The sequence below is a fragment of the Pelobates fuscus genome, chromosome 5 (genome assembly GCF_036172605.1).
Source record: "Pelobates fuscus isolate aPelFus1 chromosome 5, aPelFus1.pri, whole genome shotgun sequence".
Taxonomy (NCBI): Eukaryota; Metazoa; Chordata; class Amphibia; order Anura; family Pelobatidae; genus Pelobates; species Pelobates fuscus.
Window position 1 is genome coordinate 151818372 of NC_086321.1, and position 19224 is coordinate 151837595.

At 40.6% G+C, this 19224-nt stretch overlaps 1 protein-coding gene across 3 annotated transcripts in view; it reads left to right on the top strand.

Annotated features, from left to right (window-relative positions):
* LOC134611010 (solute carrier family 2, facilitated glucose transporter member 11-like) overlaps window positions 1-15302 on the top strand; it is a 29843-nt gene extending 14541 nt beyond the window's left edge. For 2 of the 3 annotated variants that reach the window (XM_063454492.1, XM_063454493.1), the window contains exons 7-12: window positions 525-712; window positions 7076-7186; window positions 7467-7568; window positions 9778-9853; window positions 10523-10650; window positions 13072-15302. In XM_063454492.1, the coding sequence (XP_063310562.1) occupies window positions 525-712; window positions 7076-7186; window positions 7467-7568; window positions 9778-9853; window positions 10523-10650; window positions 13072-13272 (806 nt within the window). In that variant the 3' untranslated portion in view covers window positions 13273-15302. The remainder of the gene's footprint in view (window positions 1-524; window positions 713-7075; window positions 7187-7466; window positions 7569-9777; window positions 9854-10522; window positions 10651-13071) is intronic. The other variant, XM_063454494.1, reaches the window with a different exon arrangement.
* The last annotated feature ends 3922 nt before the right edge of the window (window positions 15303-19224 follow it).

Below are 19224 nucleotides of genomic sequence, written 5' to 3' on the forward strand. Positions count from 1 at the left end.
ATGGCAGGCTTTTGAGTGTCCTTGCAAAGAAAGGTGGCTATATTGGTCACTGATTTGTTTTTGTTATGTTTTTGAATGTCAGAAATGTATATTTGTGAATGTTGAGATGTTATATTGGTTTCACTGGTAAAAATAAATAATTGAAATGGGTATATATTTGTTTTTTGTTAAGTTGCCTAATAATTATGCACAGTAATAGTCACCTGCACACACAGATATCCCCCTAAAATAGCTATAACTAAAAACAAACTAAAAACTACTTCCAAAAATATTCAGCTTTGATATTAATGAGTTTTTTGGGTTCATTGAGAACATGGTTGTTGTTCAATAATAAAATTAATCCTCAAAAATACAACTTGCCTAATAATTCTGCACTCCCTGTAGTGTAAACGGAGGTGTTATTCTATAAAAAGCATGCTGTATTATTTGATTCGCAGTATGCTCTAACTTTCAGATTCATCACAATAAGAAAAGAGTATAGCCCAGTAATGGCATACATGCATTTTTCTTGGCTCTTTTTGCAGCATTGCAGCGCTTACGGGGTCATTCTGATTTGAGCAGTGAGATGGAGGAGATGCTGGCAGAGCAGGTTGCTACCAAGGGTCAGACACCCAAAAGCCTTTTGGAACTGATACGCGATCCTTCCCTGCGGAGGCAGATTCTCACTATTGTGGTGCTTAGCAGTGCCATGCAATTGTGTGGCAATGACTCGGTGAGTGAAACAAAATCTGTGTTCCCTCATCCATTCCTGTCCTTGCCATGTGCTAACTTGCCTCCTTCATGTTTCATTCTCTAACCACATTTACTCTGTTGCCATTCTTTCTCTTTCTCTGTATCTGTCATTGTACTTATATGCAGTTGTGCTAAAAAGTTTGCATATTCTTGGAGAATTGATAATATATGTACCATTTTTAAAGATAACTTGAGTGAGCAGGCAAAACACATTTCTTTGGGAAATTATATTAAACTGTAGGTTATACCAGAATGGGACAATCATAAAACAAAACATGGCAACAAAGAAAAAAATTAAATTACCCCTGTTCAAAAGTCTCCATATCCTCAGTTCTTAAAACTGTGTATTGCGCCTAATTCTTGCAGGTGATATAGCTGCCCATTCGTCTTGGCAAAATGCCTCCAGGTCATGCAAAGTCTTTGGTTGTCTTGCATGAACCACATGTTTGAGATCTCCCCAGAGTGGCTCGATGATATGAAGGTCAGGAGACTGTGATGGCCACTCCAGAACCTTCACCTTTTTCTGCTGTAACCACTGAACGGTCAACTTGGCCTTGTGCTTAGGGTCAAAGTCCAAGAGCGTTCCATGCGCAGCCTTCATGCAAAAGAATGCAAAATGTCCGCCAGTATTTTCTGATAACATGCTGCACTTATCTTGCCATCAATTTTCATAAGATTTGCTGTGCCTATAGATTATTCCCTCCCCCCCCCCCCCCCTCAAAACATCAGTGAGCCACCACCAATGCTTCACAATGAGGATGGTATTCTTTTCCCTATAGGCCTTGTTGACCGCTCTCCAAACATAGTGCTTAGGGTTGTGACCATAAAGCTCTATTTTGGTCTTGTCACTCCAAATTACAGTGTGCCAGAAGCTGTGAGGCATTGGCGCAATAAAGGCTTCTTTCTGGCAACTAGATCATGCAGCTCATTTGTTCAAGTATCGTCGTATTGTGCTCCTCGAAACAAGCACACCGTCTTTTTCCAGAGTAGCCTGTATTACTCCTGAGATTACCTGTGTTTATTTTTTTTGTATCCCAAACAATTCTTCTGGCAGTTGTGGCTGAAATCTTTCTTATCTACCTGACCTTGGCTTGGTATTAAGAGATCCCCGAATTTTCCACTTCTTTTTTTTTTGTTTCTGAATTTGACAATTTTTATTATTTTTTTTGTTTTTCGTTCCCTTGATAGAAGGGCTTGAAGAAGCATAAATGGGGTACAGAAAGAAAGAGGGTGGGGGAAAACATAGTTTGCGTAATTACAATTTTGAGACAGTTTGTATACAGAGTCATTATCATTGAAAGCCAGGTAAGTTCATCACATTTAACTCATGAGTTCCTCTCAATTCGATTCAAGAGGCATTACCCCAGGGCCTGCCCCAGGCTAACTTCCCACCCTTCCCATAACCCATGGGATGTCCCTGGTGCCCCTCTCGAGATTCTATCTCTTTCGTATAGTATGGAGAGTGAACCTGGCGTGCTGTCTATGGAATACTATACCTGGTCTGGGATATCATCTTGATGGGGGGTGTGAACGGGGAATGGTTGTGGGGGGTTTGGGTTTGTGTGGGCTGGTTGTGGGCGTTTGGCTGCTCCAGCAAAGGGAGTGGTAGGTCAATAGTTTGAGCTTCGACTGCACAGTCTGCACAGTTGATTTCCCCCCCGGGGGCTTCTGCTGTCCGGCATCTCATGCCCTCACTCGACCTAGGGTCTTAAAGTCTATTGGTGTGCCTGTGTAATTGTGAGTAAGGCAGGTGCTATGTTAGTGTATCAGATCAGATCATGCGGATATATGGGTCTTAAGGTAGTCCTCCCATTGTCCCTGTGCTGCCAGAACATGTTTCTTGGGAGTCATTTGTTTATGGGACATAGGTTCGTAGTCAAAGTTTGTTGTGATCTGTCGTATCAGGGCAGTTGTGTCGGTGCACCTGTCGTTTTCCACTCCCTGGCTACCAATGTAAGGGCAGATATCAGGACGTGGAAAATCAAAACGCGTCGAGTGATAGGATCAGACCTCCCCCTCTAATACACCCCTTTTGTAGACTGTGGAGTATATCTATTACTTTTCGTGTGTTCTCTGAACCCTGGCATCCCGCTACAAAACCCGCTTGAACGTTATGTATGATGTGGGGCAGGATAGCTCCCAGTCTAAGGGCTAAGATTTTGGCAAATATTTTTATGTCGGAGTTCAAGAGGGAAATTGGCCTGAAGTTTTGTGGATGGGTTGGTGGTTTGCCAGGTTTGGGCAGGGTCAACACATGAGCAAGGAGTACTTCATGGTGCAGTCGTTGGGTGACTATGACTTCCGTGAATAGGTTTACTAAGCGCTAATGTGTGTCTAAAGTTCTTATAGTATGAGTTGTCAAAGCCATCTGGGGCAGGGGACCTGCCCGAGGGTAGGAGGTCTATTGCTTTTAGCACCTCATCTATAGTGACCGGGGCAGTAAGCATCTGTTTCTGTTCTATGGTGAGTGATGGGAGCTGAGTGTTGCGTAAGTACTTGTCAATGGTCTCCGTGGTAGGTTGGTGTGTATTCGGATCTGAGTTCAAGTTATACAAATTTGCATAGTACCCGGCAAATTTGTTGCTAATGTCTATTGGAATTTTGTTTGGTCCCCTCTTTGGAGTGTATATAAGGTATCTTGTGCTTGGCCTGTTGAGTTTTGAGCCGCTGTGGTAATAATTTGCTGGCCCTGTTGCCCTGTTTCCCTAAAATATTGTTGTAGCACAGATTGCAGGTCTAGTGTAAAGATGGCGTCAGTTAGTAGGGAGGTATTCAGTCTCCATAGGCTTCTATGTTTGAAGTCATACTGATCTTTAAGTACCAACGTGACAGGTGCGTGGTCAGACCATGTAATCCGTCCTACCTCACAGCTTTCGACCTGACCTAAAGCTGGGCCTAGTAATAGGAACCCATCTAACCTGGAGTAGGAGTTGTGGACTGCGGAGAAGTGCATGTATGTACGTTCATTGGTATGTGTAAGTCTCCAAACGTCATAGTATTGGCATGTGTTGAGCAGTGTTTGGAGGCCTCTGCATTGTCTCTTCAGTGGCCGGTAGCTAGCACTGTGTTTTGATAGGGTCGTATCTAGTTTGGGGTCCAGGATCACATTAAAGTCCCCACCTATTACAGCGATACCTTGTTGGAGTGAGGTCAGTCTGGTAAAGATAGTGTGCAAGAATCGTTTTTGTATTTTATTAGGGGCATAGACGTTCGCAATGATGTATAGGACATTATTTAGTAGTCCAGTGATGATCACATATCTACTATTTGGGTAAATTTCCTGGTCTTGCAAGGAAAAGGCTACATGTTTTCTAATTAGTATAGAGGTGCCTTTAGACTTAGTGGGGGAGGTGGCATGATATTGGAAGGGGTATTCAGCTAGCCAGCTGTGTACGTGATCATTGGTCCTGTAGGGCGTTTCCTGCAGACATTCTACATCCGCTCCTTGGGATTTCAATCTCTGCCCAATATGTGCCTCTTTACTGGAATATTCCGTACTCTAACATTAAGTGAGCTAAATTTCATGGAGGATTATACTGAGCAGCGTTATGATTGGAAAGAGGTTCAATGTTTACAGGGGACGCTCTTCCCAACTTTAACAAGCAGTGCGTATTAGTCCGTATCTGTCTGGTTTGTCGCCATTGCTGGCTGTTCTGATTAGCGTTATTTATTTACCAGACCCCCACATTCAATGTGGTCCAGTGGTTTATGTTTGGCGAGCCACCCACGCTGTTCTGAACATCAGTGTAGAGAGTTGGAGCAACCTGAAGGTAGCTGACATGGCAGTCCATGGACAGTCTTAATAGGTGCTGAAAGAGGGGAAACAGAGGGAACTTGGACAGAAAGAGGGAAAATAGTGCCATGCAGATGGCTAGACACAGAAATACAGTGTCATGGGGGTAGAAGCTTATGGCTTCTTCCTGGGGTAAGCATTTTCCCTTCATATGGCCTAAGGTAGTGAGGTCTGTTGGTGAAGATGGCCTTGTCTTGTCTTGGCTTGAGTAGTGGAATTTTGAGAGTTCATATCTGTTAGCGCATGTGGTAGCTAGATACGTAGGGGTGGGATAATCGGCCACGTGCTCTATGTGTGTCCTCTGACCTGTAGGAACCAGTGTGTGGCTAGATTACCATCAAGTGCGCCATTACATGTCAACATACAACCCACACTAGTTTTCAAATATATAACATTGTGCCGTTATTTACCCTGGCCTGCTCCTCTCATCGTGTACCGCCCCCAGCTCGCGTCCCCCAGCAACCCAGCATAGATGCCAGATAGCAGTGCTGAACAAAGCACAGGTCGTCAGGGGGAAGTCCTCTGACATATATCGAAGAATTTAGGTAGCGAGGTCATTAGGTAGCGAGGTGGGCAGAGGTTGTCTCCTTAGAGGTATATAATATGCCTCTCGGTCAACCTTGCCAGGATTACCCAGCCCTCAGTGGTATGGTAAGTGCCAGGTTTGGGATGTGTGCGTCGGACCCAGCCGTAACACTGGCATGTGCACGGTGAAGACCATAACGGCATTACTGGTCTATCATGTAAGTGGTAACATCGCGGTGTGCGGGAACTCAATCATAGCATAGTGTAGAGCTCTAAACAATATAGGCTGGTAAGTTTACGAATTGAGGTATGTGGTGTGAGGCAATATACTTGCTGTGCATAGGCATAGTGTAGTGCAGTAAAGTCCTTAATGGCCATTACTGATGTCTCAGAGTCTTCCTCCATTCCGGTTGGAGTTTTCTTGGCCTGAATGGTTATTCAGTAGGCCCTTGTATTTCCATGCCCCAGGTCTGCAGTGTCCGGGCACCTTCTTCTGGAGTCTGGATGACCGTCACCTTTCCGCCTCTGGTAATTATCAGTTTGACTGGGTATACCCATTTGTAGTTAACTTGATTGGACCGCAGCTGCTCTAACGTCTTTGAAAGATCTTCTTTGTTTCAATGTGGAGGCCGAGATGTCAGTGAACACTGCAAACTCTTTGTTTTGTTCCGGCAGGGATTACCTGGTTCTGCAGGCTTGCAGCACGTTCTCTTTAGCATGGTAGTAGTACATGCAGAGGAAGACATCCCTGGGGGTGTAAAGTGGTAAGAACTTAGGTTTTCTGGTCCTGTGTATACGGTCGAGGAGGAGGATATCATGAGGTAAATCCGGGACCAGAGTTTTGAAGAGGCCTGTAGGCCATCCTGGGTGATCGACTCAGGTATACCCCGAATGCAGAGGTTATTCCTCCGGGAGTGGTCTTCAGGGTCCGAAAGCTTAGTATCCTGAGTCTCCATTCTCTCTAGGATTCCCTCTACTTTGCTTGTTAAGTCGTTGTGAGCCGTGACCATGTCGGCCATTTTGTCTTCCATGGTGGAACTTCGTGTGCCTATGTCCTGAATTTCCTTGCGGAGGTCACCCACTGTGGTGTATACATGCGCCAGGTGTTTGGCTGACATTTCGTCTAGCATCTTCTGCATGACCCCCTGTGTTAGGCCTTTGTCCGTGTCCGGAGAGTTAGGGCCTTGGTTCGCATCTTCCTTGCCGTCATCTTGGCTGAAATCATTGGTCAAAGTTTTCAAGTGACCAGCTCTTGAGGTGAAAAATTTGCTTTGTCTGGGCGCTCTGAAACCCTTTTGCCTTTAGGCTGCGATATTGTGGGTCGATAGGTGGTAGTTTTGGGCCAAAATTGCTCAGTTTAGGCCGAAGGGAAGCAGAGCAGTTAAAACATGCGACTGCTCAGGTCAGAGTCCAGGACACGCCCCGAATTTTCCACTTCTTAATAAGTGATTGAACAGTACTGACTGGCATTTTCAAGGCTTTTGATATCTTTTTATATCCTTTTCCATCTTTTTAAAGTTCCATTATCTTGTTACACAGGTCTTTTGACAGTTCTTTTCTGCTCCCCATGGCTCAGTATCTAGCCTGCTCAGTGCATCCAGAGATAACAAACTCATTGACTGTTTATACACAGACACTAATTACAATGTAAAAAGCCTCAGGTGTGGGAAATGAACCTTAAATTGCCATTTAACCTGTGTATGTAACCTTGTGTGTCTGTAACAACGCCAAACATTTGGGTTATTTCTCTTATCATTACGATTTAAAAACAACTGTAAAAACAACAAACAACTGTAATAAAAAATGGCTTCATGTGATCACTATCCTTCAATAAATCAGTCATATTTTCAAAATCAATGCCAAACTTTCACAGTTTCTGCCAGGGTATGCAAACTTTTGAGCACAACTATAAGTCATCTCAGTCCACCTTTTTCTGTACATTGCATTGGATCTGTCTGCCAACTTCTAAACCTCCAGTGAATAATTCTATTATTTTTCACTAGCCCATATTTTGTCCCTCTACAGATGTATTTCTATGCATCCTACATATTCCAGGAAGCTGGAATCCCCACGGAGAAGATTCAGTACGTAGTGATTGGCACTGGGAGCTGTGAGCTCATTACTTCACTCACATGTGTAAGCAGTGTTGGTGAAAATAAATGTACAACATCGTTTGCCTGTATAAAGGGAATGCTGGTGATGCATTTCCCTCTACACTTGTATCTCTCATCATTATTTTAGCTGACAACTATTCTATGTTCTATATTTTCCACTGTGTGTCTGTAAAATGTTGAAGAATATGTTTTAACCATGTAACTGCTAATAACCATTATATAACATATTTTGGGGGATTGGTTTGATTCTAACATAAAATTGCTTGCGTGATGTGTTTTCCAAACAATCTCTCTTTTTGCAGACTCTGTTTATTGATCGTGTAGGTCGCCGGGCACTGGTGATGGGAGGATATAGCATGATGTCTGTCTGGGCTATTGTTTTCATGGTTGCTTTATCGCAGCAGGTAAATACCCCTATCTCTGTTTTTCCTTTTCCAAAAGGTTGCTCTTACCATTATTCTGTCTGTTCATCATGTAATATTAATTAAATCAATCTATCAACCAATGTAATATGTATAGCTTGCATAAATGTTTTCATACTTTCAGTGTAATGTTTTGCATACATATATAATAGTGGAGTATATTAAAACTACAAAATTCCCCTGCCTACAATCAATTATTATTTAAACCCGAGAGTGCTGATACCTGTTTGCATATATATATATATATATATATATATATATATATATATTCTATTTTTTGTATAAGAAATATATTGAGACATAGTAGTGACTACTTTGATTCCGTATATTTCCTACACCTGACACTTCTAGACACTTGACGTAGATACCGCTGTCTAGAAGCGTCAATCTCCCAGACAGATGCAGATAATTGGCTATGTCTATGAAGTAACCTGCAGTCCCACAGAATCTTACATAGACCTCATGAGCTAGATAACGGCAATTACATCAGCTCCTGGCACTGAAGCATCAAGAGCTGAGGAGAACCGTCTGTAGGAGGATGGCCGCACCTGCAAGGGACAGATTCAGGTTAGTATATCTCACCTTTTACTGTCACCATCAGGGGTCTTTGTAAATTCTGCAAAGTCCCCAGACAGTGACAGTGCCACTTGAACAACGTTCTACTGAGTCCTTTGTCCTAGTCAGTGTAGTTGGGTCACATGGGACTCATAGTTAGGCATTAAATTCAGTTCAAATAGAAAAGTTAAAATGATGTAAAGTTCCATAAGCTTATTTTTCGTGCATATATTGAACTTTTGCAGTAATGTTGGCGGGGTCCAGTTATCTGTTATTTTGTAACATACAATAGGTGACAAAAATATGATTCCCAAAATGTCAGCATCTGGCAAACATTGTTAGTGTGTAATGTCAAAATGCTGTAAATACAGCTGCCTATATTTAACCAGTAATCTGTATTTCAAAAGGCACTGCAAACAGTTAAAGCAGATGTCCCATATCCACACTTAGATGCCATTCAGGAACTCTGTGTAGTAAACTGTGTCGTATCCTGCACAGTGCAGGAAGGAGTAATGACAACTTCAGTAACTCTACATCAGACAGAAGAACTGACCGAGTTTCCACTGAGAAATGCGTTCCCTAGTTAGATCCTGTGCCGGACTGTAAGGGTAGGTAATTTGGGTTTATATGCAATGCAAATAAAATCATACCATGTATTCATATTGGTACAGGAAGGTTTTAAATACATATAGCTTTGTGGGTAAAGCCACTATCGAATCCCCACCTTTATTGTTTTAGTTATTTGCTGTATGTTCAGGTAATCATACGGAACAGTTGAATAGGTTAATAATATTGATAAGAGATTGAAAATTAGTGATCCACTGTCTGGAGCACCCAGATCAAAATGAATGTTGTCCAGTCTAACTAAGAGCCCCATATGTAGCACTTACACTTTTTATTGACTCAGTATAAAGTTGATAAAGCAATCAAAATGCAAAACATTAAACTGAAAGTATTAAAACATACCCCCGACCTAAAGGGGAAGATTTAGCACGTTACGGTGATCGAAAATTGATCCAATACACATGTATGGGAGGTAGAGAGGATGCAGACATCAGACCCACAATTAGCTCTCACTAACTGCCCGAGGTACCCTGTGGTCCCACCGCATCCCATTGAAAAATCTAGATACAAAACGGCACCTAGGCCACTAGGTAGCAGGTGGTACACAGATCATTCGCCCAGAAATTAAATATCGCTAAAACAATGTGTGGACTAGGGTATCGCGGTTCATAGGTGAAAATTACAGGTCACCAAAAGCCAAGTTTTTTGCTAGACTTGTCTATGTTTATGTTCTATATATGTTAAATTAAAAACTTGTGTTGACTCTGTATATGCAACCCTAGGGCCAGATATGTGAAGTCCAATATGTCCATTCTGAGGATATATAAAACTCCTTTCATTTTAACATTATGCACCCAATGATGTAAAGTAGCTTTGTTTCTGTTATTTCTCTTTATTGTACTAAGATTGCATATGGGCATAAGTTTTGCCCGGAACATATCTGTACTTTATGTCAATACTAAATAAAGAATAAAAAAAAAACATCTATACAAACTATGACGTATTGATACAATGTAACAATGTATAGTTAGCCTCTGCTGCAGTATGACAGGCCTTTTATTGTATTTTTCAGGGGCGGGTTGACTGGATACCATATCTGAGCATGGTCTGCATCTTTGCCTATATCTTGAGTTTTGGGATTGGCCCAGGTAAGTACAGAGTTCACATGGGGCACTCAGAACTACTTCCCAGAGTTAATTAATTTTTAAAAAGTCGTTCTTACTACCTTTGCAGGCACCGTGAACTTAGTTCTCTTCCTAGACTTGCTGGCACCATGTTTGAAAAATATAAGTAATAACTACATTGAAGTAAAAATCTGAATACTTCCCATATACACAATAAGGTGATCATTATCAGTCAATAGTAATATTGTACTAAACAAAGAGTGTTTATTAATATGGTATTTTAATCATGGTTCCACTTTTCCAAGTAAGAAGAGATACAAGCTTGCACTTGTATATTGAGTTAGCAATGACACCTGGAGCACCTAATAGGCCAATCTTACATTTGTGTGATTGGGCATGCAATTTCGTGCCAAATGCTAATTACAGATGCACACTGCAGGGCAACAGCAATTCATGTTCTCTAAGGACAGTAAAAGAGTGCATCTGGTTGACCCAGGTAAGTACAGAGCTCAAGACTATAGCTACAACAATCCCATAATGGATTGCCATTATGTATAGACTTTAATGTGCTAAATCACATTCTATGGGAGTTCCACATCACAAATGGTATTCGTCGTCGCAATGTCTGCAAGGTATATGTGTCTGTTTTTCTGTACTAGACATGTGTTTTCCTGTTTTATCCTTAACCAATAGCTGGAGTTACTGGTATCATGCCAGCCGAGATATTTGACCAGATGGCGCGACCAGCTGCATACATGATATGTGGCTCTCTCATCTGGATCATGTTGTTTGCAGTGGGGCTGGCTTTTCCTTTTATTGTGGTAAGTGAATATGCTTCCTATTTATAAAATTGTATGATGATTAGTTCCTTTACTGGCAGCGCTTAACACAGAACACTGTGGAACTGTTGTTGTAGTCACAGGATGCAAGTGATCCTTACACTGTTCTTTTCTCCCATGTATCTACACTCACCACAGTACCAATCTTAAAGAAACACTATAGGGTCAGGAACACAAACAGCTATTCCTGACCCTGTAGTGTTAATAACACAATCTACCCCCCCCCCCCCCCCCCCCGGTCTCCTAAATATAGTGTAATCTTACTTTTATTCCAGTCTGCTGCTGTTGGCTCTGCTTCTGATCTGCCTGCTTGGCTGACATCATAGAAGCTTTGCATGTTATTTTACCGACAAGATTGAACAGCTAAGGAAAGAGTTCTCCCCTCCTTGCCATTCTCTTTCTCAACCACACATAGATCATGCCTTTCCTACCCTTCAGACTTTTTCCGAGGCTACTGATCAAGAGTAGCTGCACTTCTCCTTTCCTCTTGCCCCACCACTTGCTGCTCGATTCTGTCCCATCTTACCTTATCGGGTCTCTCTCTCAGTTTGTCTTGTGCCTTCCTTAACGCACATCTTCAACTGCTCTCTCTTCTGACGTTGTTCCTGCTGATCTTAAACATGCCACTGTAGTACCTATCCTGAAAAAAGCATCTCTTGACCCGTCCTCTCCTTCTAACTGTCGTCCTATATCCCTGCTCCCTTTTTCCTCAAAGCTTCTGGAGAGATTTGTCTTTACCCGTGTGTCTCACTTCCTCAATTCTAACTCTCTCCTTGACCCTCTTCAATCTGGCTTCCGCCCTCTCCACTCTACTGAGACTGCGATTATCAAAGTTACTAAAGACCTAATCGCATCTCAATCCAAAAGCCACTATTCCATACGAATTCTTCTTGACCTCTCTGCTGCCTTTGACACCGTTGATCATGCTCTCCTTCTTCAAACTCTTTAATTACTCGGTCTCTGTCAATCTCTCTAAAACTGAGCTCCTTGTCTTTCCGCCTCCTAATACCGATCCTCCTCTTTCGCTCTTCCTTCAAGTTAGTGGTATTCACATAAGTCCATCCTTGCAAGCGCGCTCTCTTGTCGTCATACTTGATTCTGGCCTCACCTTTGAGCCTCACACCCAGTATGTTGCCAAATCCTGTAGATTCCATCCAAAACATAGCCCGCATCCACCCCTTTCTTACACAAGATTCTACCAAGGAGCTTGTCCATGCTCTAGTAATTTCCCGCATGGATTATTGTAACCCTCTCCTGATTGGTCTTCCCAAAAGCCGTACCGCACCGCTATAGTCCGTAATGAATGCTGCAGCCAGACTGATTTTCCTCTCTAGTCGGTCCTCTCACACCTCACCCCTCTGACAGTCCTTACATTGGCTTCCTGTATCCTTTAGGAGTCAATTCAAGGTACTAATTCACACCTATAAAGCACTGAACAATTCTAGACCCTCTTATATCTCTTCACAGATCCATAGGTATGTCCCTTCTCGGTCTCTCCGCTCTGCCCGTGACCTTCTCCTGTCTGTTGTTCGCACCCGTACAGCCAACTCCCGCTTGCAGGACTTCTCAAGGGCAGTTCCCTTCCTATGGAATAGCCTGCCTACCGCCATCGGACTCTCCCCTAGTCTTGCATCTTTTAAGAAGTGCCTTAAAACCCATCTCTTTAGAAAAGCTTATGGCATCCCAAAGTAACCTCTACCTTACATACCTGTCTCTTGCTTTCTCCTAAAGGGCAGCACTCTACTCTCTCCTCCAGCTCTGCCTCACTTCCACCTTATTTGATTGCAAATTCCTGTTCTATTGTGTTTTACACCCCACCTTCTATAGAATGTAAGCTTGTTTGAGCAGGGTCCTCATCAACCTATCGTTCCTGTAAGTTGTCTTGTAATTGTCCTATTTATAGTTAAATCCCCACTCTCATAATATTGTAAAGTGCTATGGCATTTGTTGGCGCTATATAAATGGCAATAATAATAATCTAAGCCAATCACAATGCTTTCCTATAGGAAAGCATGCATTTTTATTGGCTGAGACTGTCAAGGAGGCAGATAAGGGGCAGCGCCAGCACAAGCCAAACACTGTGCAGCACTGTCACAGGAAGCATCTCTAGTAGCCATCTCAGGAGTGGCCAGTGGAGGTATTCCTAGGCTGTAATGTAAACAATGCATGCACTCTGGAAACACAGTGTTTACTGCAAAAAGCCTGAACGGAATGATTATACTCACCAGAACAAATACAATAAGCTGTAGCTCTTCTGGTGACTATAGTGTCCCTTTAATCTATAGTCATTCACTTTTTTTCAGCCTTCTGTTAAAGTATACTCTTCTCTCTTGAACTTTAAATATTAAGTAAGATCCCTTTGTAGAACCCTTTTTTTTCATATGTTTTTTTCCTCTTTTTTAGCAAGGTCTTGGCCACTTCTGTTTCATCCCATTCCTTCTGGTGTGTGTCCTCACGGCTCTGTACGTTGGATTTTTTCTCCCAGAGACAAAAGGCAAGACTCTTCTTGAAATCACGGAGGAATTCACAAAGAGCAAAGTGAAAACACAGAAGAAGGAAAATTCCTGGCACGGCCCTCTGGAGATCAAATCCACTCTGCTGTGACAGACACAGTGTATCAAGAATTCAGAAGCTCTGTCCAGAGGCATTTCCTGCAGACTTGGACACTTAAATCCATCCTTTGCCAATGAATTCTGTGATATACTACTGGCACCTTTGATGAAAGTTCTCTCCAGTCCCAAAGAATACTGGCATATAATGCCATTGTTATGGGGTAATTTGCTGCTTCCTGCTCTGCACTGAGAACAACTGAATTCCTGTTGTATGTGGGCATGCAATGGAATACTGTAATGATCAAGGGATCCTAACTATGCCTTCCTATTTGCACTATTGTACCAAAACATATATTCTACTCCTATTTAGAATTGTTTGTACTCCTACGCAACAATCCGAGGGGTTTCAGGGATAATATGAAATCGGTAGTCTTTGACTGTACAGGTTACACCAAGTAATGCATGTGACTGTGAAATATATGGGCTATATTAGAGATGCTGCTTTATGTTGGTAGGATTGTGGTATATCTTCACTCCATCCACTGTGTTACAGTACCTTCTGTCTTCCTCTGTCCCTGTATATATAATAGCATCAAAATATTTTTATTAGGAATGATCATTTCGAATTTTAGATATTTTTGGATTTCTCTAGCTTTCAGAAATGTTATTGGATATATTGCAGCATGCATAATGGGGATACATTAAAAGGTCACACAAAAATAGTATTAGATCATTTTAACCAAAACAAAAAAGCACTGATGACTCAATTGCACTCACAAGATAGATTTAAAATGTACAGCTTATGGGGGCCAATGATAACTTTGGGGTCTAGTTACTTCTCAGTTACTTATATATCATCAATCTATTGGGGGGAGACTCCTATATCTATGTTATTGGATATAAGGACGTTTTAAAGCTAATTCATGAAAGGATGGAACAGGTATTACATTAACTAACTATCTGTGCAATGTCATTCAGGTGCTAGAAAAGAATAGAAACATACAGTAATCACATGCGCTAAACAACGTCAATATTTAGTAGGGAAATATTCAGAGCCACAGTTGCCTAAATGCTATGATATTCGCAGTAACCTGTAGAACCATGTACATTGTCGTAGCCTCAGTCATTTCAGGTTTTGAAAATCTTCAGCCTGACGTCAAAACAGCAGAGGGGAGTTGGTCTCTGTTAGACTCAGGTCGCTGGGTAGTTAATATGTCCTGTAAATTAAGAGATGAATGAATATTAGGCAGAGGTGGCTGGATTATGGCTCACATGCTAGTTTTGCTGGCTATAGACATGACTGGATATAACAAGTTCATTTCTGGGTATTTCACTTAGTCTATTAAAATTTTACTTGTCAAACTTAACCTCGTATAACACACAATATTGCTGCATAGCTTAATTCCTTTCTACCTCCAAATGTGGTAATTTTTGTCTTTCTGTCGTCATGTCTCATTTCTAATTTTGCAGGGTGCTCTCTAATTTTTGACAAATCCAGAGTATAAGGACCTGCTCATTAACCTATAGAAAGGAATATGGAAACTATATGTGACCTGAGTCCCTCCAAACATATATGAAGAATTATTTCCACTAAACGGTCAGCAGAATGTGATTTAGACAGAGCCCTGCGACCAATGTTTTAAAACAGGATGGTTCAATGCAAGGCATTTTATTGACCACACAACTCTCAGAAATGTATAATACTTTCTTTCTATGGGTGCTATTACCCCTACTTTCATTCATGTGCATTTTAAGATAAAACATATATTGGCAATATTATTTTAAAAACTTTGTTTTATGTGAATATGTCTATCCTGCAGACTTATTATTTTAAGAGGTGCATAGCTCCTCAATTTCATGATATATTCCTGTCTCCCTACACATATTTCAGCTGATTAGATCAGTGGTAACATTGATGTTTTAGAAACTCATTTTTAAATGCCAGTCAGACAACTTAACCAGTAAGTGTCACTGGGCAAGACACCTAACAATATATATCCTCATACCTCAAATCCATATAGATTGTAATTTTGAGTAGGGCTTTATTCATCTTTCCCAGATATCCCTTTCCATCACTGTAAAACGCTGCGTGTTGGCACATTCCAAAGTTCTAAAGTTCTATAAAGTTCTATATTTATTATGGTTTAGTTTGTTTGTTTTTTTACATCATTTATATAGAAGTTGATGCTTATCTTGTCAACCCAGATGTTTTTGAACTACAGATCCTATGGTGCTCAGCCAATGATAAAAAAAACAGCAATGAGTGTTACTGGGGTTGTTTGTATATTTTTATTATAATTTTACTGCTGTAATGTTGTTTGGGAGTTTATTTGAAATATTTTTAAAAGGACTCTCTAGGCTCCAAAACAACTTTAGCTTTATGAAGCAGTTTTAGTGTATTGACCCCTGCAGTATCATTGATCCATTCTCTGCCATTTAGGAGTTAAATCACTTTTGTTTGTAGACCCTTTGTCACACTTCCTGCATGTAACATGCACAGCCTTCCTAAACACTTCCTGTAACAAGATATTTAATGTCTATACTTCTCTTATTACACGGTCTGTTTAATTTAGAATTCCTCATCTCCTGCTCTGTTAATAGCATGCTAGACCATGTTGGAGCCTCCTGTGAGTGATAAGTGTTCAATTTATAGAGCATAATATAAAAACGTCTAAAATAAGCTAACATCTGAAAACAAAAAAAATTCCATGCAGGCGGTGTGTGAGTCACAGCCAAGGGAGGTGTGACTAGTGCTGCATGGACTGAAACAAAAGCGATTTAACTCCTGAACAGCAGATAATTGAGCAGTGAAATTGCAGGGGCATGATCTATACACTACAACTGCTTCATTAAGCTAAAGTTGTTGATGCCTGTGATGTCCTTTTAAGTGTATAACTGTCTGATTTATAGAGGGGAACTACTGTTGAAGCAAAAATTGAACCCACCCCATTGTTAGCTTAATTTGCTCAATCCTTGTAGACAGAATTTGGAGTATTACCATACATTTCAAAGTTTCCTTATTGAATCTCAATACCCCTATCTAAATCATAATGAAGTCCAGGGAGGAGATTTTGCATTATTGAAAGGTTTGTTTACGCCTACCACACAGCATGGAAATTAGAGTCCTTTAAAAGTGTAACTGGAGTTTTGTATTGTTAGCCGGACCAAAGCTAGGGTTCAAACAGTTGCTATATTGGCCCTGCCTTTGGTTATGCTGCTATGGCTTTTAAACATACAATTCAATGTGTCCCTTTTTTAAATGATCAACTTGCTTCAGATGCTAATGTATAAAATGGCTATTCTAAATGCACTTAAGAACAGACACACAACAGCAGTGAGTGAGGAGCCTGCTGGGTATCCACTTTAATAGAATAAACTTTATATATTGACTGCTGTTATAATTGTGTGCATTTGGAATTCTGGGGTGGGAGAGTATCCTGAGGCACTGCTGCTCAATGGTGTACTCATATCCCATACATGCTTAATTCTCAAAGTTTGTCATCCCACCACCTATAAACAATAGCATGTTGCATGATGACCCTGATTGGGGGAGGGAATGGGGATATTTGTGGGCCACAGATTATTATTAATACTGTCTCTGAAATAAACAGGTCTGGTTTACTTGTTGTTTGTACTGTGTATTTGTCCGGTATGCTCAGAATTCTGAAGTTATAAGTTTTCCTCAATATATCAGTGCAGAGTGGACCTGTGAGTAGCATGAAATGGCCAGCAATTTCAAGGTTAAACAGAGATGTTCTTTTTCAGAAGTGTGTCCATTTAATCATACTCTATATTTAAGGGTTAGTAACAAGGCCTAGAGCAATTTGGAACTGTGGGTATTGACACTGGATATGAGGCCAACTTTGCCCATGTAAGAATGAGAAATGTCTTATGCAACCCTGACATTTTATAAGTAGTTTGCCACGTTTATCATACCCTGGAATTTACCTAACCACCCATAAATTCAGCCAAAAGAGCTGTAAATTGAACCCAAATGTCCAATTTATGTATACACTAAAGGCAAATGGTAGGCAAATTCAATTAACTGAATCAAGTGTTCTAATTTAGATCAATGCTAAAAACAGTAGCAACAAAAAGGTACAGATTCAATACAAGTATGGAGTTTGGATATGTATCAAACATTTGCATTCTCTGAGACACATTCAGAGATTTCTAAAAGCCCCCCTTTTGCATTTATGGCTGTCCAGTTTATTGTGATTGTTAACTCCTGAGTTAGCTTACATGAGCTAGGGAACATTGATCAGGTTCCCACTAGTAACAAGGGGTCCTTGACATCCTAACATGAAAACATCCTACAGCCCGGTGATTGGGGAGGTACCAAGTGGGGCTGTGCTTCTCATTAATCCTTACACAACCCATTATGGTGCATCCCTTGGGCAAATATGCAATTTTTTTCATCATTCTTTAGCAAAATTCAGGCAAGTAGAAATATTTTAAATTCTGGGACAATTCAGCTTTAGTCTGATTTTGATAAATATTCAAATTCCATAATTGTATAGAATTTGGACTTTTTCTCAACTTTGTTTTAGCAGACTCAGAATTGCTCTTACTTGGCCACTGACTAGCCTTTAGTGAATACTTGCATTTTAGGACCAATTTAGGAATATCTGAATTGGAGTTTCTTCAAATTTCTTTAGAGAACCTTACAGTGAACTTGGAAAAAAATATTTACCATTCATTCATTTATAGCAGTGGTTCCCAACCAAGTCCTCAAGTACCCCCTGAAACTTCAGGATTTAGGGATTAACCAGTTGTGTCTAAGGAAAAAAAACACTTTAGACACAACAGGGTAATCCCTAAATCCTGGACTAGTAGGGGGTGCTTGAGGACTGGGTTGGTAACCACTGATTTAGAGACTATTGCAACTGGCTTTGAAAAAGCACATATCTCTGTAAGGTTAAACATGCAAACATTCCCAGGACCATCAACTAATTTCCTCAGCTATGTCTAGTGCAAATTTCATAATTTGTTCTGCCACTTCCCAAGTGATTCTGAGATGGCAAAGAAGTGGCAGAAATACCTAAAACTCTCCTTCCTCAACACCTCCATGTTATGGACTTTGGATGTCTTCACATTTTTCAGATGAAGCCTCCAGGAGCCAAAACTGAAACTTCATCTAGCCAAATCAGCAATAAGTTTGTATTAGGGTATCTTTTAAATGTGCAAGTATATTATAGAACTTGCAGTGTAGTCTAAATTAGTTTTTCACGACAATTCTATCTTTATGAAAAGCTCAAAAGTGACAGAGCCACTAAAGGACAGTCTTACAATATTTTGCTATCCTATCATTGAGAGAAACTCTTATCAACATTACATTTGAATTAGAAAAGGGATAATGGAAAGGTGGAGCCAATGATATGTATATGATAACAACAACATACATTTACAGTTATTTTTATAGGCTACTGTTAAAAAAAGACAGTCAGATGATAAAGTTACTTGAATGAAGACAAAGTTTGCATTTGGAATAATGCATTGAAAGAAGTAATCATTGAATGTTAAAGTAGTGCCTTTTTATGTTTAAATTAAGTTTGCGGCTAATGAGAAGCCAGGAGTTAGGGATTTGCAAGGGGTGGGATTTGTATCCCAGGCATTGGATTAAAAAACATAGACTTCTAGGTCTTCAGTTGAATGGCACATTGTTGTTGTCTTATCATGAACTCTAAGGCTGACACTGCGGTAGGTTGATTTTTTTCTTCATTTCACAGATCAGGCATTGTTTCACTTCACTGTGAACAATTTTATCACATGCTTTTCGAGGCCACTTAGAAACTGGTCATTAATTACCAGACAAATATTTATCCCAAGAATTTGAATTCTTGTTGAATATTTTATGCCAAACTTGAAGAGATAAATCATTATGTGTACTGTTAAATCCTTACTACTATACTCAACAGTTTGAGAAATATTTTGCAATGTTTATAACAGTCTATAATGCAATATCTATTATGTATGGCATTAGTGGAATAACTAGATGTTTTCA